The 25334-nt window shown below is 48.8% G+C and overlaps 10 protein-coding genes across 10 annotated transcripts; 7 read left to right on the top strand and 3 right to left on the bottom strand.

The window, feature by feature from the left end:
- Positions 1-321: 321 nt before the first annotated feature.
- On the bottom strand, positions 322-1104 carry BO87DRAFT_377609 (F1F0 ATP synthase subunit f). The gene is made up of 5 exons (XM_025623592.1): positions 989-1104; positions 913-927; positions 629-779; positions 499-564; positions 322-443 (listed from the first exon to the last, which is right to left on the bottom strand). Exons 1-5 carry the CDS (start codon positions 1034-1036, stop codon positions 418-420), a joined length of 306 nt encoding a protein of 101 aa, XP_025478474.1. The 5' UTR covers positions 1037-1104; the 3' UTR covers positions 322-417.
- A 260-nt stretch (positions 1105-1364) lies between these two features.
- BO87DRAFT_387751 (ETC complex I subunit) lies at positions 1365-2152 on the top strand (the record flags this gene model as incomplete). Its single annotated transcript, XM_025624828.1, has 3 exons — positions 1365-1603; positions 1664-1774; positions 1843-2152. 3 exons carry the CDS (start codon positions 1365-1367, stop codon positions 2150-2152), a joined length of 660 nt encoding a protein of 219 aa, XP_025478473.1.
- Positions 2153-3447: 1295 nt separating this feature from the next.
- On the top strand, positions 3448-4738 carry BO87DRAFT_460036 (deoxyhypusine monooxygenase). The gene is made up of 2 exons (XM_025628990.1): positions 3448-4041; positions 4117-4738. The coding sequence occupies exons 1-2, from the start codon at positions 3551-3553 to the stop codon at positions 4640-4642; spliced, it is 1017 nt and encodes a 338-aa protein (XP_025478472.1). The 5' UTR covers positions 3448-3550; the 3' UTR covers positions 4643-4738.
- BO87DRAFT_89872 (DNA-directed RNA polymerase I core subunit RPA12) lies at positions 4423-5362 on the bottom strand. Its single transcript, XM_025629661.1, has 3 exons — positions 5139-5362; positions 4831-5062; positions 4423-4771 (listed from the first exon to the last, which is right to left on the bottom strand). Exons 1-3 carry the CDS (start codon positions 5251-5253, stop codon positions 4753-4755), a joined length of 366 nt encoding a protein of 121 aa, XP_025478471.1. The 5' UTR covers positions 5254-5362; the 3' UTR covers positions 4423-4752.
- Positions 5363-5525: 163 nt separating this feature from the next.
- On the top strand, positions 5526-11434 carry BO87DRAFT_460034 (putative sister chromatid cohesion protein Mis4). Its single transcript, XM_025628989.1, has 5 exons — positions 5526-5810; positions 5881-6070; positions 6124-6260; positions 6312-8325; positions 8375-11434. Exons 1-5 carry the CDS (start codon positions 5648-5650, stop codon positions 11196-11198), a joined length of 5328 nt encoding a protein of 1775 aa, XP_025478470.1. The 5' UTR covers positions 5526-5647; the 3' UTR covers positions 11199-11434.
- Positions 11435-11644: 210 nt separating this feature from the next.
- Positions 11645-14319, top strand: BO87DRAFT_377603 (putative NADH-ubiquinone oxidoreductase 64 kDa subunit). Its single transcript, XM_025623591.1, has 5 exons — positions 11645-12639; positions 12708-13048; positions 13108-13258; positions 13313-14044; positions 14118-14319. The coding sequence occupies exons 1-5, from the start codon at positions 11823-11825 to the stop codon at positions 14132-14134; spliced, it is 2058 nt and encodes a 685-aa protein (XP_025478469.1). The 5' UTR covers positions 11645-11822; the 3' UTR covers positions 14135-14319.
- A 545-nt stretch (positions 14320-14864) lies between these two features.
- On the top strand, positions 14865-16577 carry BO87DRAFT_387747 (uncharacterized protein; the record flags this gene model as incomplete). The annotated part of the gene is made up of 9 exons (XM_025624827.1): positions 14865-14960; positions 15036-15163; positions 15623-15663; positions 15694-15696; positions 15953-15974; positions 16086-16167; positions 16290-16380; positions 16427-16428; positions 16470-16577. 9 exons carry the CDS (start codon positions 14865-14867, stop codon positions 16575-16577), a joined length of 573 nt encoding a protein of 190 aa, XP_025478468.1.
- A 2850-nt stretch (positions 16578-19427) lies between these two features.
- On the bottom strand, positions 19428-20641 carry BO87DRAFT_460032 (Clavaminate synthase-like protein). Its single transcript, XM_025628988.1, has 3 exons — positions 20318-20641; positions 20191-20257; positions 19428-20134 (listed from the first exon to the last, which is right to left on the bottom strand). The coding sequence occupies exons 1-3, from the start codon at positions 20443-20445 to the stop codon at positions 19553-19555; spliced, it is 777 nt and encodes a 258-aa protein (XP_025478467.1). The 5' UTR covers positions 20446-20641; the 3' UTR covers positions 19428-19552.
- Positions 20642-21076: 435 nt separating this feature from the next.
- BO87DRAFT_460031 (HAD-superfamily hydrolase) lies at positions 21077-21913 on the top strand (the record flags this gene model as incomplete). Its single annotated transcript, XM_025628987.1, has 1 exon — positions 21077-21913. Exon 1 carries the CDS (start codon positions 21113-21115, stop codon positions 21911-21913), a length of 801 nt encoding a protein of 266 aa, XP_025478466.1. The 5' UTR covers positions 21077-21112.
- Positions 21914-22618: 705 nt separating this feature from the next.
- Positions 22619-24658, top strand: BO87DRAFT_439097 (acyclic terpene utilization AtuA family protein; the record flags this gene model as incomplete). The annotated part of the gene is made up of 5 exons (XM_025627917.1): positions 22619-22762; positions 22844-23223; positions 23294-23385; positions 23440-23987; positions 24092-24658. The coding sequence occupies 5 exons, from the start codon at positions 22619-22621 to the stop codon at positions 24656-24658; spliced, it is 1731 nt and encodes a 576-aa protein (XP_025478465.1).
- Between the last annotated feature and the right edge of the window lie 676 nt (positions 24659-25334).

The raw sequence follows: 25334 nt of genomic DNA, 5'->3' as shown, positions 1-25334 counted from the left end.
AGAGGTAATATAGTATATATCAGTCAAAGTACTCAGTACGACCATCATCAAGTTGTTCTTGTTCCATGTGTTATCAGACATAGCTCTGGACATGATTCGTGCCAGATAGTATTACTGGAATGGTGACAAAGGAGTCCTGTGGCACAATACTATAATGTGTTGATATACACCTAGTGTGTCCGGTCTGGCCGGTCATGTGATCTCAAAGGTTGTGCAGGCATGAGTAGTCTACTTTTAAGGCATTCTCTTGTTAAACAATGCTTGATCGGGATACTTATAGATGATAGAGAGAGATTTGCTGATGGAAGGATACGGTTTAGAGGTGGTACAAGTTTGATTCTTCTACATCGTCTTCATTGTAGAGTGTGTGGTATATACACAGGATCTCCCGCTCGCAGAAACCAAAAAGCGAGTTGCTTAGTGGGGGTGGTTCTTGTGGTGGCCTGTAGAATGGTAAGTCCTGCTGCTCAGTATACCAGAAGAATATAGGGAACGTACGGAGGTGGAAGTAGTACTCCATGCTGTAGCCCAGGATCAGGATGGTACCGATGGCGTGGGCGAGGGCTATCGAGTTGCAAATGATCAGCATCTTTCGCACTGTAAGACTTGATTGAGAGAGTGTACTCACGAGCAGCGGAGGGGTTCTTTCCGAAGTAGCGAGCCTGGTAGCGGCCGATGATGCCGGTAGGCTTAACTTCAGGGGCAGCACCACGGGGGAGTCTGGCGTAGAAGTTCACGACGCGGTCCATGCGGGCAGCATCCTTGGCAGCACCGATCGCCTTTTTGACAGTTAGTTGAGTTGAACAGGTATAACGCGCGTTTTGTTGAGTTCCCGAGGTAAAGCACGAAAGAGATTGCTCCGGGCGGTAACGTCTAGGCAGGGACGGGGATGATGAAGGTAGGGGTTCTCACGTTGGGGGAAGCGATCTAAACGTCAATTAGCACTGAATTAAGACATATTCTTGTGGTTGTATCGGTTGTTTCTTACCTTGGGAGGGATCAAGGTCGAGAGACCGCGGCGGGCGATGTAGCTCATCTTGTAGGATCTGTGCGACCCTAAGTCAGAAAATTGTCGGATCAATGAAAAGAGAGAGGCAAAATACAGAGCGTCACTCAGGGAATAACCAACTTACCTTGACGCTAGCAGGTGAACTAGGACAATGGATAATGACGGAGAGAAGGAAGAAGTGCCAACGAGAAAGCGGGTTGTCGGAAGAGCGGTTCGACGCAGGGAGGCTCATTCGAGTCGCGCTAAACCGCTTTCGGACTCGTCTGAAGGCCGGCACTCGCCGCATACCTCAACTTGCAATTGCTCTACCGCAGCACCTTGCTCTCTCCACTCCTCCAAGCACAACCTCGCCATCATGTCGCTTGCCAGAGCAGGAAGATTCGCCTGCCTTCGCACGGGCAGGCTCGCCGCCCCCGTCAATGCGCGTTTTGTGTCCACAGGCACCGGTCGAGGCGACCCTTCCCGCACATCCAGCACTTCTGATGCCCCGACTGTTCCTCACACCGAGAGCACCTTGATCCGCAAGGAGAGCCCTTCTGAGGCTATGACCCGTCATCAGCCCGATTACGATGCCACCATTGATCACGGCACCTCGTACGAAATACCCCACCTCGCGCTACAATTGGAGTGGCTAAACTGACCAATCGAAATCAGTCAATTCTCCCCTGTGCCCAAGCGCGTCATGGATGGCAGTGAGCCTGGTGCCACTGTTGCTGCCGCTGTTCTGTCCGGCGCTCCCACCGACCTGCAGGCCCGTACTGTCCGGTATGAAGCTCCATAAACGATATCTGTCGCCCACCCGTATCAGTCGCGCTGATTCAGTGATAATACAGGATCTACCGTCAAGCGAAGCCCGCAACACAGTCCGGAACCTGGCACGGTCACCACTGGAGAATGGATTGGGATATCCTGCAGAGGGGTCATCGCTGGGAGAACCCCCTCATGGGCTGGCAATCCTCTGCTGATTGCATGCAGGGTACCCACCTGAACTTCAAGAGCAAGGAGGATGCCATTCTGTTCGCCCAGAAGCAGGGATACGAGTACTTCGTTCAGGAGCCGAATGAGCGTCGCTTCGTCCCCAAGGCCTACGCTAACAACTTCGTCCACGAACCGAAGAAGCTCAAGTACATCAAGACTAAATGATTTGGGTTTCTCGTGTGTCATGTACATAAGTGCAGGTCTTTGTTTAAGTTCTGGGTTGTGCTAGGTGATAAATTAACTTTCCTAAATGTTACACATTTTTTCGCTACTGCAAACTTTTATTGACATGACCTGGTGGATCTTCTGACTGCCGGCGTGCACCATTGAGTTCATATATCGAGTATAGCGCCAAGCGACTCTTGAGAAACTCGAAAAGCATTCAGAAAACGCTTGCGCTAGTTACCAGTGCATTCTAGAAAATAGCTCGCTTTGTGCCAGGTATCACAAGAGGCATTGGTAGCAAATGTCGATATCCATGCTCAGTCTTCGATGGACCTTTACCGAAGCAAGGGCGTTACAGTACGGAAAGTTGAGGCTCTATCCATGGCACTTCATTTTCAGAATTCCATTACACTAGCATAGCTAGTAATGGTCAAGGGACTAGTAGAATAAATGTCACTTTGGTATGCCACTCTTTACTCTACTTAGTACGAATGGTGTTAGCCCACTGAGGAGTGACCCTTTATATATACAGGCGAGCTACTAGTACTTCCTACGAGATGAATAACCGAGAGATTTGAACACTATAGAATGACCATCATCAGTACTACAATGTTAACAATATAACGCAGTCCCTCCATGATATGAATGATTCGATACTATGCCATGAACTGCTACGAGTAATGATTAGTAGTAGTTGGGTGGTTTTGATGTACTAGTCTAAGTGGCATCTTAAAAGGAAAAATGACTACTGAATTTCTACATTAAGCAACACACCTCACAACCCAAACCTCACACAGATAAGGCTAAATCCTCTGAAGGCACGAGGGAAGAACGGAAGTTCACCGGGTAGCAGATGAGTAGTAAGTAGTACTATCCAGGCACGCAGCAAGTGGATCATTCTTTTTGCCCTTTCCGCAATGACTCGAATTAGCCTTCGGCGGTCTGGAGAAAAGAGGATGGAAATAACGGTCTGCTCGGAATTGTGCGATGAATATTTACAAAAGGCAATGCCTTGTGACTGTCAACTAGACTATATATACTAAAATGTTTCCTCACACTCCCACTTTCTCAAAGAAGACAAAGTTCAAAAATATCGTTCGATGAACACCATCCCGGCAGGAACAAATCCGGCAAAAGAGACCGAGCATAGTACTCTGTAAGAGAGATTTACAAAGCAAAAGGCGCCCAGCCACGGCGGTTTGGAACCCCGCCGCCCCCACCTAAAATTTATTATCGGGACGTGATAAGATCGAAAATTTACCTATCGTCGTCCATGCCTGAAAGGTCCTCCTCCTCTTCTCCCCTTCTTGCCCCTCGTTTTGTCTCGCTGGATCTCGTGAAATTGTGCAAACTAGAAACACTCCTTAATCAATAATTTTTTTTTTTTTTTTCCTTATCATGTCTGCTGTCAACGAGAACAACCTGGAGGGCGTGAGTGAAACTGTCCTCACCCTCCGCAAGGTTATTGTCAACGAGTCCGAGCCCCTCGCGCGCCGCTTCCGGGCCCTCTTTTCCCTCAAGTACCTGGCCTGCCTGCAGCCCCCCTCTGAGGACACCCTTCCGGCTATTGAGGCCATCGCTGCTGCTTTCTCCTCCAAGTCGGCTTTGTTGAAGCATGAACTTGCCTACTGTCTTGGTCAGACTCGTAACCCTGACGCTGTCGCGTACCTTCAGCAGGTTCTGAAGGATAAGGAGGAGGATGTTATGTGCCGTCATGAGGCCGCTGAGGCCCTGGGTGCTTTGGGATATGAGGACAGTTTGGAGATTCTGAAGGCGCTGAAGGATGATGCGAATGAGCCCGAGGTCATTAGGGAGACTTGCGACATCGCTGTGGACCGTATCGTGTGGGAGAACTCCGAAGCCAGGAAGGCTGAGAAGCTGAAGCCTAGGTATGACCTTACTTTTCTTTGTCGCAGCCAAGTCATTCGGATTGCATGCTAATCAAGTGCTTCTATATCTTATAGTGACTTCACCTCCATCGACCCCGCCCCGCCAATGCCCCTGGATGCCGCCGAACCCTCTATTCCTGAGTTGGAGAAGACATTGCTGGACACCAAGCTCCCTCTCTTCCAAAGATACCGTGCCATGTTTGCCCTGCGTGACCTCGCCTCACCTCCTGATCTGCCCACCGCCGTTCAGGCCGTCGATGCGCTCGCCAAGGGTCTCAAGGACCCCTCTGCGCTGTTCCGCCACGAGGTCGCATTCGTTTTCGGTCAGCTCTGCCACCCCGCCTCCGTCCCTAGTCTCACCGAGTGTCTGAGCAACCAAGAAGAAGAAGGTATGGTGCGCCACGAAGCTGCCGAGGCCCTCGGTAGCTTGGGTGACGTTGATGGTGTCGAGGATACCCTGAAGAAGTTCCTGAACGACCCCGAGCAGGTTGTCCGGGACAGCATTATCGTGGCTCTTGATATGGCCGAGTTTGAGAAGAACGGAGAGATGGAGTATGCGCTGGTGCCGGACTCTGGTGCCCCTGCTGCCGTGTCTGCTTGATGAATTATGCGAACAAAAAGTCTACAATGCCGGTAAATAGTTGCTTTCATGACTCATAGATGTACAATTGAGAATTCCCAAAAAAAGATAGACACCAGGTCTTTTGCCGTTTAGTTGTTCGTCGATTCCCTGTGTAATGGAAGATTAGTATAGGGTATGGGAAAGGGAAGGGCTGGTAGATTGCATACTTGTGACCACAAACACATGTGTAAAACACCGTACTACCTTCATCTGCACTACGCAGTTGTACGGTGGTGTAGTACATCTCTTTCCTTCCACACTTGATGCAAGTATGTTGAGTAAGGGCTTCGGTTCTTCTGTCTGACGCCGTCAAGGTCTGGACCGCAGATCTTTTCGCTCTCAAAGCAGACGGGAATGCGCTCGGCTTGGACTCGGAGACAATGGTCTGGGGAACGGTGTCTGAATAGCGAGGTGAAAGGGGACAAGGTCAGTGAATGCGACTTTGTAACTTAGAATACCAACAAGGCAAACCTACCTTTATTCCTAGCTCCGCAGACATCGCAGACAAGAATCTTAGTCGGATCACCAATTGAACCCTCCAGTAGAGAGCCGCAGTCAGTGCAGAAGACGAGAGTTCCGATCGCAGACATATTGAAAAATGTGGGTTTGTGACAAAAAAATACCAGATCAACCGGACAATTGAAGACGAATAAATGATCCTTCACTTTTTTTTTTTTACCTTTCCCGCCTTGAATTCTTTGGATGGCGGCGGAAAGAAAGGGCTCCAGCACGGGCCAATTTTCGAAGGTCCAGCGCGCCATTAGTGCCGGGCGGTGAGGCGCGGCAGCGGCAAGAGAACCGTGCCTGGCATTAATTATTGCATTGGTTTGCCATGGAGATCTTTGGATGATCAGGCGTTTATCGGGGGTGGTCTCTCATTCTCCTTGCTCCCATAGCCATGTCTCTGAGGAGGGCATGTCTAAGCTACCGTCATAGATCTTCTTTCAACCCATCTTTAGCTTCCCAGTAGGGATACCCGCCGCCATGGCTCAAAACTGGCATCCGGCCGTTCAGGTCGTCATCAACGGCCATCCTCAAGCGCAAGCTCATGCTCCCAGCGGGCAGGCTCGCCGCTGGCAAAGGCCGTTGGCTGTGGAGGAGGCGTTGCAATACTCTCCCATGTCCAGCTCACCGATCTTCGGTTTAGGTCAGACTGAGATAAACCCTTTCTGTGAAAAAAGTGAACTTTAACTAATTGATTGACTTGTCTCCTTAAGATTGCATCCTACGCCCGGACGTCGGTCGACCCCCCAATACGACCTCCATTAATCACATCCTCCAGTCCGGCCGTACAGCATTAACTCAACTCAATGGCGAAATCCAATCGGGACGGGATGAGTCGAATCGCTTGGAGACATCTCGGGAATACTTGCAGCAGTTGTTGGATGGTGATCAGTTGACCGAATTGTGAGCCTCATTAATGCTTCATTCTTATATCATATGCTCACCTATTCCGGTAGCAAGTTCAAGCTGCCGACAAGCTCGATTAGCGCTCAGCAATCGCCTTCGACAGCGGCCAACGACCATGTCGCCAGCAGCAACAAGCTTGGCTCATTTGCGAAGATGATGTTGGACGCTACGGATATTGCTTTTCGATGTAGGGCTTATCGCTTCACAGGGGCTTCAGAAGTGAACTGACAATGTACAGATCCTACGCCTGATGATATAGAACCGCCGCAAAAGCCCACTTCCTTTAACGAAAAGCAACCTTCCGTCGCACATAGACCTGCACCCACACCCTCCTCCCGACCGAGTCAACAGACAAGTGAACTGTCGGTAGTCATCCCCGTCAAACCACTGCCACACCACATACACCACATAGACGAACACGGCATGTCGAAGAAGAGAAAGCTTAATGCTGATGGGGGCGAGAATCTTACGGCCATCCGACTGAAAGACCAAAAGGAAGAGGCAGATGCTGCCCTAGTCAAATTGCAGGACATGCTTCATGAGATCTTCGAGTCGGAGGATCAGCTCGACCCTAGTACATCCTCCGGTGCGGCTGCCGAACAGACAAACGTGGTTTTTACTACACCTCATGCACTCGAGGTGAACGGACCTATCCTTTCGTCCGATGCCCATACGCGGCTACAGAAGGCAATCAAGAAAGTGGTTGGGTACAATCGACTCCAGGATATCCCATCAGACTATCTTAATAGGATCCAGAAGCTTTGTGAAAAGCCAATCATTGCTGCCCAATCGCCGGATCTGAGAATAGACGATCCCTCGAATGAGTCTGAAACACAGGATTGGTTAAGAAAATTGGATGACATGCAAAATGCTCTTCTTGCTATTGGGAGTCTTCTACAAACCATGTCTGGGACCCAGACGGAACGAGATCTTTGTCCAGAGGATTTGATTGAAGCCATACCGAATGTTTTTAACCAAGTCTTTGATCACTGTATCATCCCGGCTGTCCAGGCACGTCCTGGAGGCAAGGATGCGAAGTATTTTGAGTTCTTCTCTGCTCAGAAACGGGTTCTTGGTTCCTTAATCCAGCAAAGCAAAAAAGTACTTGCTCTCTTCGCAGATTTCCTCTCGCGGATTGACGTCTCAGAAGGAACAGTCACCGCCGCAGAGTTCTTCGCAGCTAAGTTAATATTCGTCGAGAACTCTCACACGGAGAAGGACTCTACTGTCGGTGTCCAAAAATACGAGTCGGTTCGACGTGGAGCCATGGATGTACTGGCCAAGATTTTCTCCAAGTATCCCGCCCAGCGCCCATACATCCTAGACGAAATCCTTGTATCACTCGAAAAGCTTCCATCTACCCGGCAGAGTGCCAGGCAGTTCAAACTTGCTGACGGCAAGAATATTCAACTTCTGACTGCATTGGTCATGCAACTGGTGCAGACGACGGCTTTGGACGTTCCCAACTCAAGGGCGTCTCGAATGAGGCGCAAGCCACCTGGATCGGCCGACGATGAGGACGATGACGAAGTGCTTGGTGATAGCCAGGGAGTAGATGATGACCAGCCGAACATGTCCATGGAGCAGCTTGCAACGAAGGTTAACCGTCTACATGATAACGCAGTACGCAGTGCCCAGTACATTGTTAAATTCATCGTTCAACGAGCGATGACATCTACCAAAACTGGCGATCAGCCTTATCGAAATATTTTCGACCTTTTTACCGAGGACTTGATCAGCGTCCTAGGTTCCACAGATTGGCCGGCTGCGGAATTGCTTCTTCGTATTATGGCCTCTCACATGGTTGGCATCGCCGAACAGGACAAAAGCTCTGCGACAGCGAAAAGCATGGCTCTTGAGCTTCTGGGATGGATGGGCTCTGCCATCTCTGATCTTATAGTGACTGCTCAACACCTGCTACCCGCCATGGAGGAGTCTGATAGCGATCTCGGCGAATCCCTAAAACAGCTGTTCGAAGAGTATTCGAGCCGCGCTTTGCATCCACAAGACCTCGTTGTCGCCGAAGGCCCTTATCGGATGACGCTCGAGTATTTCATTCAAGACCGCAGTGTAGACAACTGGCAGCTTGCTAGTGCTCGTGGATTTTATCTTACCCAGTGGTCCAAAACCTTCTGTTCCGTTTACTACAACTCTGAAGACAAGGACGAAGTCATGTACGACGACGCGACCGAAGACCTGGTTTCACTCTTCTCCAATCTTTTCTCTGACCCATTATGGCTCGAGACGCACAGGTGAGTACGTTTCATTGAGGCTCAGGGCACCTTACTGATTCGTTTCTAGGCAATTCAATACCGTGCCTACGGCACATGGCAAGTTCGCATACATCCTGACTGTCTTGAACTCAGGGTTCTGCAAGGCTTTCGACACTATCCTTAAAGTTTTGCTCAACTCGATTGCGAGTGACCAGGCCAAAGTCCGGAGTCGTAGCTTGAAGAGTGTAATCTACATGCTCGAGAAGGATCCAAGTCTTCTCGATAGAGATGCTTCGGTCATGCGGGTAATTCTCCGCTGCGCCACTGATGCATCTCCAATGGTCCGCGATTCCGCGTTGTCCTTGATCGCAAAATGCATTGCATTGAAGCCGAAGCTGGAAGAGGACGGTTGTCGGGCTATCTTGACCTGCGCCGCTGATCCGACTGCCGGTGTACGGAAGCGCTGCATCGGACTGTTGAAGGATATCTACCTCAATACGTCGCGTACTGAGCTGAAGCTTGCGATCATGGATAGCTTTCTGCAACGTACGGGCGACTTGGAAGATAGTGTGGCGACTTTGGCGCGACAAACATTCGAGGAAATCTGGCTCACTCCCTTCCACGGACTCATCGACTCTGCTCAGGATGGCCCGAAACTAAAGGTCGGTCTTGATGAGAGGGTGACACTCATAGTCAGCCTGGTTCAGCGAAGTGAAACAGCGCTCGACACCTTGAACAACTGTCTCAAGAAGGTTCTATCCGAAACCTCCAAGACAGCGTCTTTGAACTTCAAAGTATGCAAAGCAATGGTCTCTACAATGTTCGAAAAGCTGGTCGAAGGTACCGATTCGACGAAGGAATTCCAGCAAGCGCTTTTGCAGACAATCACCGTTTTTGCAAAGGCCAACGCAAAGTTGTTCCGGCCTGACCAACTGGAGACTTTGCATCCTTACATTGGACACTTGGCCACGGCGGAGGATCTTTTCCTTTTCCGCTCTGTGGTGGTCATCTACCGATGTGTATTGCCATATTTGTCGTCCGCCCACAATACTCTGTTGAGAGAGGTGCAAAACGACCTGTTTAAAAGCGTTGCCAAGCTTGCTCGCTCAGAGCTGAATGAAGTGATGGCGTGCCTCTGGACTATCAACGGAGTTCTGCACAATACTGACCGGCTGGTAAAGCTAACCATTTCCGTACTGAAACCGATACAGCACTACAAAAACATAGATCTTTCGGATAGTGCAAACGCGGCAGTCTTAGCCAGAGCCAAAAGCTACATTCGCATTGCAGGCTGTGTTGGCAGACACTGCGATCTTGAAAAGTACGAGCCGCATTTCAAGAATGCTTTTCCATCGTGGGGCGGGGGTTCAGTGGCTGGTCTAATGGTGGATGCCATTATACCCTTCACCGTTCAGAAACAACCGCTTGAACTGAGAGTCATGTCACTGGAGAGTTTGGGATCCATTTGCCAGTCCTGGCCAGGCCAGTTCAGTCGTGATAGCCCAAGACAGATCCTGTCCATGGTATTCAAGGAAGATAACCCGAGTCTGCAAAACATTGTGCTGAGGTCATTCTCGGAATTTTTCGCAATGCACGAAGGCAAGGCCGAGAAGACTGTGCTACCTGCTGCTGAGATCGCCGAGCAAGAGAGCGCCACGCGATTAGGAGGGTCTTTGAAGGCCAGCGACAACGACGGTGCCGCTGCTTTGATTGCTCAGCACTTTCTGCGGAGCATGCTTCGAGTTGCACAATCGCGGCAAGACTCGTACGCTCTGACTGCCATTGAGCTGATTGCTAGTATCAACCGTCAAGGACTGGTTCACCCTAAGGAATGTGCTGGCGTCCTTGTCTCGTTGGAGACATCAACTGTTCCAGCGATTGCAAAGGTTGCGTTTGATACTCACAAGATGCTTCACCAGCAGTACGAGTCGATGTTCGAAAGAGAATACATGCGTGCTGTTCAGGAAGCTTTCTACTACCAGCGCGATGTCGTCGGAGATCCCAGTGGTGCATCAAGCCGCCCCTACATTGCCAAACTTGCGCCGCTGTTTGATATCATTAAAATCAGCAACAGTCGCTACCAGAGAAAGTTTCTCTCGAACTTGTGCTCGAAAGTTGATTTTGAACTGAAAAAGCTTGAAGCCACTGGTGACCCGCCCGAGCATCTCTTACTATCGCGGTTTGTGGCGCAGAACCTCGCGTTCTTCGATTACAACCAACTTGCCGAACTCGTACCGACAATCGGCTGCATGGAACGCATTGTGTCTGCGACTGGGACAGTTGTCGCCCACTCGATTGAGACCGACATCTTTACTGCTAAGGCGGAGCCCACTACCGTGGAGGGAATGCCTGCTCCTGCACCAGAGGGTTCAGAAAATTTGGCACCCTTGCAGCAGTATAATCCCGCTACCCTGCGGCTTTTGGCTACTGCTGCTGCATCCCTTTCCATGCTCTGGGAAGCACGGACCTATCTCCGCCGCTTATATGGTGTCACAGCGAACGCACGCGTCAAAGAGGCCAAAGCTGCATCGAAGGAGCTCAGCAAGTCAGCCACGAAGGTCCACGGCGTGACTGGTGACAAGTTTTGGGATGCCATCGCTCGGAATATGAACGCCTTGAGCAGCGAGCAGAGCATGATCGATAAGTGCCGCGAGTTTGCAACTTTGCTTAACATCGACGACGAATTCAAGGTTGGAGGTGATGAAGATGCCGAGGGGGACAATCTGGACGCGGCCACCGACATGGATGACCCGGCAGCCGGTTGGGGCACAGCTGGTGGACCCCGGCCGGGGAAGCGCAAGAACTCCATGTCCGGACAGAGTCCTGTCAAGCGTCCCCGGGGCCGAAAGCCTGGCTCTGGCAAGAAACGGGCCAGTACGGAGCCAGGAGCAGAAGAGTCGGACTGGAATTAGAAGAGGTGCCGGGACCGTTGATCGGGTTGGCACCATGACCCGTGTATTTTTTGGCTGTCTATTATCTACTTATCTACCCAAGAGGATGCATTTATGGGATCGGGACTGGCGTTCGGAATGCCGACGAGGTATTACTTACAACGGTGGGTGGGAGGCGTACTGACATTATTATTATTATATTCTTTCTTTCCTATGTGTGATGAGATGACCATATCTTTAAGACAATACCATATGCCTAGTAACTAGATGAAATTAAATAAACAAACAATGAGAACAAACAAAAATAAAATGGTGTAAAACTACCTAATTCTGTATAACTTTTCCGATCGAGCAAATGGCGCCAAGCCGGGCCCTGCAGGCCGAGCGGGTCCAAGTGGGCTTGGCCAGATGACGTCGAGGTGCAGTGGTTTCAAAGTGTTGTTCTTCCTCCTTGAATCTTCCCTCTTCTTCTCGCAGTCGGTGTGTCTCTTTCGCTGTTCTTTTCCACGGCCACTTTGGTGTCATCCTTCCTTGTTACTTTCCTCCTTTCCTCTTTCCCGTGCCATTGAGTCTCTTCGCGGGTCGATTGTCTCCAGCCGGGCCCCTTCGCAGTGACCGCTCGTTCCTCCTGTCAGCTTAGACGCCATGAGCGCGGCGCTGCTCCGGAGTCGTCCGGACCCTCATGCCTTGAAAAGAATAGCCCTTCTATCTCGTCGCTATCAGTCTTCGAAGTCTCCAGCATCAGCAGGCCTCGCTGCCTCCCGAACCCGGTTACCTCATCGCACCGCGACAGCTCAATGCTTGGCGTCGCGTGCCTTTTTCAACCCGCAATACACCGTCCGGCATAACTCTACAATCCCTGAAGCCAGCGAACCTCCTCGGAGGTCCTCCTTCCGCAATGCCATTTTCAAGTCCTTTGCCTACTGCGGCGGCTTCATTGTCATGAGCGGTGCTGCCGTCGTGGCGTTCTTCATCTACGATGCATCCACCTACCGCGAACACTCGAGTGCGGAAGATATTCCCGTTTCGGAATTGGCGCTAAATCCCCGGCGCGGTGGACCTAAGAACCTCCCCATCGCGGAGGTCTTGCTTGGAGATAGTGATTCGGAGGCTAAGCTGGGGCAGAAGGACAAGCCCCGTCTGGTCATCCTGGGTACCGGTTGGGGTAGCATCGCGCTTCTGAAGCATCTCAACCCTGGCGACTACCATGTCACGGTCGTGTCCCCTACCAACTACTTCCTGTTCACTCCGATGTTGCCGTCTGCGACTGTGGGAACTTTGGGATTGAGGTCGCTTGTTGAGCCAGTTCGTCGGATCGTGCAGCGGGTGCACGGACATTTCCTCAAGGGTGAGGCGCAGGACGTTGACTTTTCCGAGAAGTTGGTCGAGGTGTCTCAACTTGATGCCAATGGCAAGGAACAGAGGTTCTATTTGCCTTATGATAAGCTAGTAATCGGTGTTGGTACGTTCGAAACTTATTTTTCTTCCGTTGGAGTTATATTCCGTGAAACTAATTCTCCGATTCTATAGGTTGTGTTACCAACCCTCACGGCGTTAAGGGACTCGACAACTGCCACTTCCTGAAGTCGATCGACGATGCCCGGAAGATTAAGAACAAGGTTTTGGAGAACATGGAACTTGCCTGCCTGCCGACGACTAGTGATGACGAGCGCAAGCGTCTCTTGTCCTTTGTTGTTTGCGGTGGAGGCCCGACGGGTGTTGAGTTCGCCGCGGAGCTGTTCGATCTGCTCAACGAGGACCTTCTTTACTCCTTCCCTAAGATCCTTCGGAACGAGATCTCCGTGCACATTATCCAGAGCCGTAGTCACATTCTGAACACCTACGATGAGGCTCTCTCTCGCTATGCTGAGGTCAGTCCAGTGTCCCCATTTGTCAATCCAGGAGTCATCAGAACTGACCGACCACACAGTCCCGTTTCGCTCGCGATCACGTCGATGTATTGACGAATGCCAGAGTGGCGGAGGTCCGCGACGACCGTGTCCTCTTCACGCAAGAGGAAGACGGCAAGCGCATCCTGAAGGAGATCCCCATGGGCTTCTGCCTGTGGTCTACGGGTGTCGGTACGTAACTCCACCTCTCACTTATTTTACAGAAACACTCACACCTTTAACCAGCCCGTGCCGACCTCTGCAAGCGCCTCTCCGACAAGCTTGAATCCCAGAACAACAAGCACGCCCTCGAAACCGACTCTCACCTTCGTCTCATCGGCGCACCCCTCGGTGACGTCTACGCCATTGGCGACTGCTCCACCGTCCAGAACAACCTCGCCGGCAACATCATGTCTTTCCTGCGCACCATCGCCTGGGAGAAGGGCAAGGACCCCGAGAAGCTGCACCTGACCTTCCGCGAATGGCGCGAAGTAGCAACTCGCATCCGCAAGCGTTTCCCTCAAGCCTCGAACCACCTCCGCCGTCTGGACAAGCTCTTCGAGCAATACGACAAGGACCAGTCCGGTACTCTTGAGTTCGGCGAACTCTCCGAACTCCTGCACCAGATCGACACGAAGCTCACTTCCCTGCCTGCTACTGCGCAGCGCGCGAACCAGCAGGGCGAGTACCTGGGCCGCAAGCTGACTAAGATTGCGGCTGCATTGCCGGGTATGCAGGCCAACCAGATTGACTATGGTGATCTGGACGAGGCATGCTACAAGGCTTTCAAGTATAAGCATCTGGGAAGTCTGGCATACATCAGTAACGCTGCTATCTTCGACTTTGGCGGTTTGAACTTTAGCGGTGGTGTCCTGGCGATGTACCTCTGGCGCAGTGTTTACTTTGCTGAGAGTGTCAGCTTTAGAACGAGGTGTATGTTGGCCATGGATTGGGCCAAGCGGTCGTTGTTTGGAAGAGGTAAGTTGTTTATTCCCTCAATTCTATCCTTTCTTTCTTCTTTATAGTATCAAATTGCTAATGGGTTGTTTAGATCTCATGAGCTTTTAAATGTGCTTTCCTTATGTCCATCTTCAGCGGTGATGCGCATTTGATATCCTGATGGATTGCTGTCACCGGACTGAGGGTCATATATTATCATGGCCTTCAGTCATCAAACTACCACTATTTCTATATCTTCTACTTATGCCCTATGAATAGCTACTTAGTAAATAACAGAATATTTCTTTTTCTTATATAGCATTGAGTGTCACTGCTCAAGCCTATCCGGATCTAGTGACAAATTTCATGCTCTAACCACTACATCGTAGATTTAGCATGAAGACGTTGATTCATCTCCGCACTTACCTGCATATGAGATCACCAAAGATCCATCGTCCATGCATTCATGCGGGGTCTGCTTTTTCCATTAAGCATATTCCTTTTTCTCCTCTCTTATCTCACCCTTTGATAATCTCTCCACCTGCCACGCGGGGAATCAACTCGGAACATCTACACTCCGAGTTTATCTTCATTGCTTTTTCTTTCTCGTACTTGGACTGGTATATACGAGTCATGATAGCCTACAACGGCTGATTCCCACTTATTTGGGTAACGAGAACAATGATATCCTGGTTTTCAGACCAAAAAGATAGATTCTTGCCCAACTATATAAAGGAGAACCTTTTTCCCCAACATAAAGTTGTAGTATTCAACCCTAATCAAACCTCCCAACCCCATTATAACCTACATCTACTGAATTACGAGAACCTTAAACCAACCAATCATACCTCAACCCACCATGAAACTCTTCTCCATCCTCCCTACTGCCCTCCTTGTGGCTGCTGTAGCGGCCATCCCGCTGAGCGACAATAGCGATCAAACTGCTAAGCTCAGTGTATGTATCAAAGACTTCCAGTCAAATACTTCTTATCTCTCTTCTTGGATTCACTTCTCACTAACATGCATATAGTGTCCGGACTATCGCTCGGAGTTCTGCTATGGTGAATGCGCTAGTGCTGCGGCATCGGGTTTCCTGGGTGCTTATGGCCAGTTTAAACCTGAATCTTGCTGTCAGCAGAATTGTGGATGTACTCTTTCGTGAGAGGGGTTCTTGCATACTAGTACTAGTTAACTAGAAGTCATGCAGCCGGAAACCTTATCGGCTGATGGTGTTGTATAGTCCGGCGGAGTATCAATTTTATGAAGCTGATGTCATGGGTTTAATACCTCAGTATATAAACTGTTCAACTGATTGAAACTAATGCGCCGGCTTCAGGGCTTCACACCCTCCCCGGTCTTTCTTATTGAGTCTTGTGCGAGGGTGATTGGATAGCAAAGTTATATTGCTTATTCCGTGGTATCACACCCCGCTCTCTAATCTCACTTGGGCCTTGTGCAGATTTTAATCATGTTATCCTGATTGGTTTTGACCTTGCTATCACTTTAGGACTGGGTAGCGTGTCTAATCACCAGTAGCTTTTGGATATGAGACCTGATCACAAGATGTAGATGCCTTTGGAAGAGTAGAATACTTTATTTGGACTACTATCTTTCAAGCCAAAGCCCGATACCTCCAACGCAGCAGCAACGCAAACACAGTGAGCTTTTAGCTTCTGTAATCTGAATAGATAGTAAGCAACCCAGTGTAGCACTGCACGTTTCGAATGAAGCGGCGTTCATTTGTAATGATGAAGTCTGCCTGCATATTCCATCAATCACGTGTGTGTCTCATTACCGTACTATTCCCTGTTTTGGAACAGTTGCCTTTTCTTGTGTACCTTGTGTGCCCTCAAAGATTCACTAGACCTGTCTGCCGTTTTGATAGCCATAGCCAGAGATACAAAAGTAGTAATAGTAGCTCAATAGGGCTTCTACCATCTATAACAGAAGGGATCATTCTCCCCTTGTTGTACGATTATCTTCCCACATCTCATCCTTTCTCTGAACACCCCTCTCAAAATTATACAACAGAAACCCATCAATAAAGTCTATTCGACTCCATCAAACAATCAACATAAAGCTTTACTGGATTTATCTCTACTGCTCTTCTCATTACCGCTGTGGCAGCCTCACCCCTGCCCCAGACAGGACAGGATCGGAAGGTACGGAACCCATCCCCTCCACCTTCCAATTCAGTACAAGAATCTATATATATACTACTATATAGTAGTATCATATACTCTTACTATCACTTGACATATGGACACTGATGTTTATATACTAGTGTCCATTTGCCCCAGATGAGAAGAAGGCACTTGAGGGTGCTAGTCTTTGCGGCGCCATTCTTGGAAACGACGCTCGATGCCACACGACTTGTATGTGTTAGGGAACTACTGGTAGTTACTTCACTACTACTTATAGTGGTATGGTGCTGGATAGACTTCATGTTGTGTTTCTTATATAGCTTGTGAAGAAGGACTGTGTTGGATCTAGCACTCTAGATTGTCACTATTTGTATGCTGCTACTTCTCCTGCTTATGTCTTGGCATGGGTTTTGTCTCTATTGGATTAGAGTTTTCCTGTGTTGTCTTGCAAATGCAAAGACATGACATTGGGGGTTTGTATTGGAGTTTAGGTTATAAGCAAATGGGTATCTCAGCTGCTTCAAGTATGTCTATTGCTGTCAGGGACGGGGCCACTTCCTCCCGGCTAGGCTAAAGTCTGAGCCATCAGGCTCAATACGCGCATTCCTTATGAGCTTGTCTTTGAAGAGCCTCTTCCACAGGATTTTTCTAGGGGCTGTTATAATATACTGCATGAAACATGATACACAGATGGAGGATCTCATGAATGCAAGGACACGCAAGTATGGCAGTAACTCGGGCTTCTCTGTACGTATTATCCCGTCTAGTTTAGCAATCAGGTCCCTTGACAGTCATCTTACTCCTACTCGTACAGTCATTCACTTACCATTGCCTCTTATTCTAGATCATCTTAGCCAGTTTTTAATGTATTCATTGGCAAGGCAAGGGATATCACGCACGTCCTCTGAGAGTGATGATAACATTATAGGGTCCAGTTAGCCCGCCAGGGCACTCCCGCAACCCCATATCCAGTCTTTACTTGCTCGTGAGGAAGGAAAAGTGTTTGATGGCGATATTATATTGCCTTTCTTTCTTATTACTCGCGCAACAAGCGTCTGTTGGTTGGTGGCTTGTGTCTTGCCCGTGATCCAGGCCACTTGAGAGTCATACGGTGGTCCCTAGCAGCATAACTGGAAGGGGTTAAACACAACAGAGAGTGCTATGTTTATTCCCTCTGTGTAATATCCATTGATTGGCCGTGTCTCAGTTCAGCTCCCGTCTAGTTTGCTTCCTTCTTTTTCGGGACTTCCATTCTGGGTAAATGCGGTTCAGCAAGGGATCATTTACCAGCTAGATGGCAGCCAGTAGCAGTACTTCTCACCAGTCATTCTAGTCACAATTAGATAACTTATTTCCCCACCATTGTGTATGAAGGAGTTGAACTTTGTCCCTCTTTCGCAAGCCACAGGAACACTTTCGGAACACTGAAGATCTTTCTTACTACCAAAATCAACCAATCTATCTACAACATGAAGCTCCCCTCCATCCTGTCCCTTGTCTTTCTAGTTGCAGCTGCAGCCGCCACGCCCTTGAATAACAAGGTCGAAGCCCGGAACAGCGAAGTTGTCAAGAGAGCCGTATGGACTCCTTTCTTCTCCACTCCTCTAATTCTTATATAAGAAACCCTTGACATCTCCTTTTCTTCAATCCATTTCTTTCAAGTGGTCATCCATTTAATTGTTGATTGGCCTCCCTTTGCTTGAGCCACAACTAATGCTATTTGCGTAGTGTCCAGATGATGAAGCCACAGTCTGTTGCGGGTTCTGTAACACCGCTTCCCAAATTAGTGGCTTAACTCCAGAGGAATGCTGTGAGCAGCAATGCGGGTGTTCTTGATGGATTATTTCACTATAAGTTACTAGCAGACTATAGAAACTCTCGACGTGAAGTTAGCTGAGGCAGTATCTACATTTAAACACTGGTTGTTTTCTGTGGAGAAAGTTGTGTTTCAACCAGCTAGGACTCTGAAGGCTTCCCTGATAACGAAGACGTCTTTTTACATGACCTCAAAGCTTTGCGATAAGAAGAGATGCAAGTACCAAAAGAATCGTAGTGTAATATGAACTACTCCTGTATCAATTGGAGATATGTAATTGATGCTTATGAAGCAAAGGGGCTTTCCAGAAAGAGAGGTTTGCAGTAGACTGCATGCGTTCTATCACTTCTCAATATTATTTTGCTTCTACTGTGGGACAGTACTACCTTCCCGCTATCGTATATAATAGATTGGGAGTGCAAGTATAGGAGTAGCTTCTTTTAAGTATCCAAGAAAGGATGGGTAATTCTGATTCACCATTAGAAAATTATCTTCCCAGACTTCATCTCGTTCAAGCATTTGTTTTCAGATCAATACGGCCGTAAGGTAGTTGAATCCTCTTTTACTACACTATTATGGCTGCTATCCCCTCTCAATATTGAGTTCTTATCTATCCTTGCAACTGTCTTGTTCATTGCTGCCGTTGCAGCCATGCCCCGGGGCCGACGCAGACCAAGATATTCATGGCATCATGGTTTGAAGAGTTGTGCACAATATCCCAATAAGATTAATATATCTAACGTGTTCCAAATGTACGCATAGTGCTCAACTAGATGGTCTATATCATGTCAGCATTGCTAGTATCGTTGCGTCGCTGATGGTGATGTTTGCTACGATATATGTAGGTATTATCTATGCAACTCCATTTTCATATTCATATCTTGGGTTTCCTGTGTCGTATCTTAGTACTCTATGATGAAATGCACTATACAAAAAGATAGTATTACGGAGTAGATGGTTCCCAAGCTGAGCCACTCCCGGGGGCTGTGGCTGTCCTTCATTCCTTTTTCCTCTCAGATACCACTTTGACTATCTTAACGTCTACATAAAAACTTAGTATTTCCATTTTCTGTCCACCACTTCTCATCTGTAGAATAACGTGCAGTAGTTCCCGGATAATTATATCGCCTATAAGTACTGTGATGCTTATTTGAGCGGTGTCGCTGCGGATCTCTATGTGGAAAAATGCTGTAGAGATATGTGCGACTGTGGGGTATAATGGCACCCACACACATACTTCAAAGCTTTGCATAATGCAATGCAGCTTGAGTTAACGCAGCTTGAGCTCGTGGAATAATATGCTATGTATGCTCTGGTAAATTACCATTTTGAGGTGTTGAGTACTTTTCGTTCGTTCATGACTAGAAACTAACATGCTGCTGTGCGGTTTGAGTATGTTTTTATATAGCTTTTTGTCTGCTTGTGTACATAAAGCTCTTAAAATAAGAAACAAAGCATAATTGCAGTGTCATGAATTAGTTTTTCGATAGTCCAGGTATTCAAATAGATATCGGCTCCAACCCCCCCGTCAAAATCGTATCCTTCCTCTGATCCGCATGCGTCGCCTTGAAAACCTCATACTTCCTATCATGCCAATTTGTTCGCCGTCACCAACTCCCCATTGCTATCTACAAACGTGGCACTGTTTGACGGCCGCAAGAAATACGCAATGGTATACCGATCAACCGTCTGTCCCTTTGCAGGGACCACACGGTGGAAACAAGAGCGTAGCTTCTTCTGCGAAAGGAACCGCAGAGAATCACCAACGTTGATCACGGCGCATCCGCGACGGGGTTCGACGAACTTCCACTGTTCTTCTTTTTGACCCTGGTCTGCGGCGGATAGAACCTGTAGGCCCCATTGGTCGGTGAAGAGGACGGTGATACTGCCGATATCGGTGTGCTTGATGTGTCCGATCTGATGGGATTCGAGATTGGGCTCTTGGTATGGGTATTTGAGGAGGACGAGGGTTGAGTTGGAGTCTTCCTTGTCTTGGTGGAAGTTCTCGAGGACTTCGGATTTGTCGAGGCCTAGGTGGGAGGATAGGCAGATTAGGAGGCGGAGGGCGATTTGGTTGCATGCTTCTAGATAGGACTCGAACATTCCTTTGCGGACTTGGAGGTATGGTGGGGGGTTTGTTGCTCCTTTTTTGATACCCATGTGAGATACCTGTTGCGTCTGGGCATTAGATATTGAGAATTAATAGGAGAGAAACCTTGAAATACCTTCAAGGTCTCATAAGCGTCTCTGGTATTCTCACGGACACCCGCAAAGATTCCAGTTGGCTTGTACCTAAAAAGTGGGAAGAACATGTCAGTCAATGATTCCTTGACATAGTATCGTGGTGCTTACCCATCTGTATAGTTGGACGACAGTACTTCTTGCTTCACCTCATCAGGTTGACCAAACCACTCGCGCATGAAGACATACATTTCATCCACCTTTTGGAGAACAGCAGGGTTTTCCTCTCCATCTGTCATGTCAAGATAGAAGAACCCTTCATGGATACACGCCTCGAGGAGTCTTCCAACTTCCTTGGAATTGGTTCAATGATAACACGAGAGTTGTTCTCATTCCAAACAATGTTGCTGATAGCATAGGGCCCTTTTATAACCCTCATTCACACCCGCAGCTCACGGAATCAGCAGGGAGGTGGTAGGACAAAGGCTGAATCGCGACATCTTCATTCATTTCCTCATTAGCAATAGCAATTAGGTAAAAGCTGCTGAGGAAAGGAAAGCAAGACCACGGGGAGGAAGGTCTCGTCAGCATTCGTTGAAGTGTTGTCTGTTCATTGCGTACGACTCGAGACCTGTAGCTATGAGTCCCTCAAGCTGACCTACTAGGGTAGTTGCAGAATTGCCACGGTACTGCAGAGGATATCCAATCAAGCCTCCTGATTAGTTTCAGCTACATGCAGGTTGCAATGCTACTCCGAGACACAGGTGGGGTGCAAGGTGGCTAGCTGGATGAGCTTAGACCTCGGGGTCTGACCTGAATCTATGAAGAAATAGACTAATGCACCAGGAAGAAGACGCAAGCGAGATTGTTCCTGAGCATAAAGAGGGGTAAGTAACCCCTCTCAACCTGGCTCGCCACCCAATATTCAAGCTGAACACGAAAACGAAAAAAAGAAAAGAAATCAACATGGCTGACATCAAGGGATCGGAAAAGGCTTCCGCGCTGTCCGACTTTCGTGTTCTCTCCTTTGACTGCTACGGCACTCTGGTAGACTGGGAAAGCGGCTTCATCCAAGCCCTTCAACCACTTCTCCCGCAACTCCCAGACACACATCCGCTGGAATCATCCACCCCTGAGATCCTCTCTATTTTCCAAAAGATCAAAGCGCAGATCTTCAAAACACAACCAACCCTACTGTACAGTCAACTGCTCCAACAAGCGTACATTGCGCTTGCGCAGTCCCTGAGGGGCAGCACCGGCGACCGCGATCCCAGCAGCACCTCGCTCGAGGCCGAGAGATTTGCATCGAGCATCCAGAATTGGGAGGCATTCCCCGATACTCGTGATGCACTACAGCGTCTGGGGCGGCACTTTCGCTTGGTGATCCTTTCCAATGTCGACAACGTGTCCTTTGGCAGGACTCTGCAAGGACCACTGGAAGGGGTCAATTTCGATGCGGTCTATACCGCGGAAGACATCGGGTCGTACAAGCCCGATCATCGCAACTTTGCATACATGTTCTCGCGTCTGCATGCAGACTTTGGAGTCCAGGAGGGGGAGGTCTTGCATGTGGCGCAAAGTTTAGTGAATGATCATGTTCCTGCTAAGGAGCTGGGCATCACGTCGGCGTGGATTACGAGAGGGAAGGAGGGTCAGAAGGGGATGGGAGGGACCTTGCAGGATCTGAGGGAGAAGGTTGCCTTTTTGTGGAAATTCGCGGATTTGAATGAGCTGGCTACTGCCGTGGAGATGGAACGACAGGGCTAGTACTACATGGGATTGCTGTACGTATCTCGTAAGTTACATTAGTAATGCTGCCAATTGGACCTGGCCACAAGATCTAGGTTAGTTTAGTTGAAGGTGCAGATCTTCAGCTGAAATCCCTTGTCGTTATTGTGCATATAGTACTCTACGCGATGTTACCTTTCAATTTACTATTCTGGGTTATCTACTGCAAGCAAGTATACTAATCACGCACCGGTGCTGTCGATGGAGCTAACAGCATTTCTGGTAATGAAGAGAGGGGAGATCGATAAAAGGTGCGGAGCACTATATCTGCAATACTACCTGGCTACACCATATTTGCCCCAGATTAGATTAAGTTATGCATGCATGCTGCGAAGCTAAAATAGGGGGGTTGCACCGCAGACTCCAGGGAGCTGAAAACTTCAAAGTCGAGATGCCGTGCGACTCGATCCGATCGCACCATTTTTGCCACAAGATCAGCTAAACATGCATACATGCTGTGATACTCCGAGGGAAGGAAAAGAAAGGGAGCGCAAATAGGTCACAATGCTGACGGGGTTGATTCTTGAAAGGATGTAGGTGAGTCAATAGCCGGACGCTTTCCCAGATAAAAAGGAAGATGTATCTAATCACATCTCATCTAATCTCATCCGCACAGCAGAAACAATACCCCATTAACTTGGATCATTTCCCTTCTACCAATCTTGATATACTACATTCAATAACATGACACGAGGACCTACCAGCAGACCAGTCCGGATCGCCGGCTGTGCCGGAGGAAACACCGATCGCTGGGATGCAATCAAGTCCTTTGCCAGTGACCCCAGCATCGATGCTATCATCGGAGACTGGCTATCCGAATCCAATATGGTTGGAACGGCAGCGATCAAGGCGCGAGATCTCACGGAAGAGAACGAGCAGAATCGCTCAAAGGGCGCCTATGCTTAAGAGTTCCTGCAATGCTTTGAGCCTGCCATCGCAGACCTAAGCGCTCATGGGATGAAGCTCGTGGTCAATGCGGGTGCTTCAGATACAGAGCTCCTTGCAATTGAGTGTCAGAAGTTGGTCCAGCGGAGTGGGCATGGTCATCTGCGCCTTGCGTGGATTGAAGGTGACGATGTGACGGATGTTCTGCTAGAGCAAAGGAAGAAGGGCGACGAAAACTACCCCATTCGACTTTCGGGTAAGTCGCTGTCTGAGGTTGACCCCAATTTTGTATTTGCGCAGTGTTATCTTGGCGGATGGGGTATTGCGAAGGCTCTGGCTGAAGGTGCGGATATTGTCATTTGTGGGCGAGTCTCGGATGCTTCTCCGGTGGTTGGTGTTGCAGCGTAAGTTTTTCACAGTCGAGATTATTCTTTCCAGACTGATCATGATATTTCGGTTCTGACACATCTGCAGGTGGTGGCATGGGTGGTCTGAGAACAACTATGATGAACTTGCGCGAGCTTTGATTGCTGGTCATCTTATCGAATGCTCTGGGTATGCCACTGGTATGTCCAGCATCATTTTCTGCCTCCATGCAGGATTCAACTAACACCTCAAAGGCGGTAACTTCACCGGATTCAAGTCGCTCCTGAAAGCAGGAAAGCATCTCAGCCTCGGATTTCCCATCGCAGAGATCGAAGCCAACGGAGACTTCACAATCGCCAAAGAGAAAAACACCGGAGGATGCGTGACAGTCGAATCCTTGACATCGCAACTCATATATGAAATCCAAGGCCCATGGTATCTCAACTCCGACGTCGTTGCTGACCTGACAGGAGTGAAGCTGGAACAAATTGCCCCAGAACAAGTCCGGGTAACAGGCATTGTGGGCATGCCACCTCCCCCGACGACCAAACTAGGGTTCACCACTTTCGGAGGATATCAGGCCGAGTTTCATGCTTTCATGACAGGTCTTGATATTGACGAGAAGTGCAAGTGGACTGAAGAACAGATCCGAGAGGCAATCGGTGAGGATATCCACCGGTTCACTCAACTGAGATTCCATCGTATTGGGTCCCCGTCCCTCGACACTACCTGTCAGGATCATGCCACGGTGATGTTCCGTGTCTTTGCGCAGACTAAAGACCCGGAGATCTTGCGGACAGATGTGCCTAGAGGTTTGTTCAGATGGTGCATGTCGACGTTTCTTTCTAGTTGTCCGGTTGGTCATCCTACTTTATCACTAGTCTTCCTGTGGCTAAGACCTTATAGGCCCTAACCCCCAGCAACGACCCCCGACAAGTCCACGCAAAGCCATACTACAACTATAACACGGGACTCATTCCCCGATCTGTCCTAAAGCATAGAGTACATCTCCTCGCGGCCGATTCTAAGAAAGTCATCACAATCGACCCACCCAGCGTGACCCAAACATACGGCACCCAGCCCTCCCACGAAACAGAAAACCCCGTTGACATCTCCGCCTTCGGAGAGACAGTCAAAGCCCCCCTGGGCTCGGTCGTCTATGGTAGAGCTGGCGACAAAGGAGCCAACTGCAATGTGGGCTTTTACGTGAAACACCAAGATGAATGGGATTGGCTTAGGACATTCCTTACGACGGACAAGATCAAGGAGCTGCTTGGACCGATTGAGTATTCAGGGAACCAAATCGACCGATTCGAGATCCCTGGCGTAAGAGTGGTGCATTTCCTGCTTCATGATCATCTTGATCGGGGGTATAACTCGTCTTCGAGTAGTGATGTTCTGGGGAAGAATACGTGCGAGTTTCTGCGGTCGAAGATGGTTGATGTTCCCAAGGTATTTTTGCAGCGTTCTTAGTTTGTATTCAGCTGTTGCAGTATACTGCGGTTGCTTATGATGGGGTTGATGCCATGTTGTGCATGTTATTCGGAATTCTAAGGAAATCCTCGAAAGAGATTATTAGTATTATCTGAACAGTTGATATTCACTCTCTGAGAATACGGGCCAGTTTTCTTCCTGGGAGAGAATTGCTGCTACTACTACTACTATAATATATCTGAAAAGAATTTGAATAGTGATGTAGTGACAGAGTTGAATGGTACCAGTAGTAATTAAACTGCTTTTCCTCCCAGTAGCAGTAGTCCTGGATTAAGACCATACCGTTTATAGACTGTTCGGTCGATCATATATATATTTCTTTGGTTCTACTGGCAGTTGTCGGCAAGTCCATCTACGGATGAAGCCAGCAGATTCGTTCCTAGCATAGGATTTAATTGATATTGTCCGATTTGTGGAACAGAACAAAGTCAACTCTGATGTACACGGCGCTTCATGGGGCTCCTTATACCTGCGTAGTATATGCCACGGAAGGCTAGAGACAGCGGATGGGAGCCTTTCGAGGCTTCCCTGAATAGAAATCTACAATTGACTGCTTCTGAGTAAACAAAAGTACCGTGCTGTCAACTATATACGGTTGACAGTGTAGCGATTGTTTAGCATATCCAATCATGGTGGTATGCAGTTGATTTGTTCC

This window comes from Aspergillus neoniger (assembly GCF_003184625.1).
Source record: "Aspergillus neoniger CBS 115656 unplaced genomic scaffold BO87scaffold_21, whole genome shotgun sequence".
NCBI lineage: Eukaryota > Fungi > Ascomycota > Eurotiomycetes > Eurotiales > Aspergillaceae > Aspergillus > Aspergillus neoniger.
This window is presented reverse-complemented; position numbering and strand designations above follow the sequence as displayed.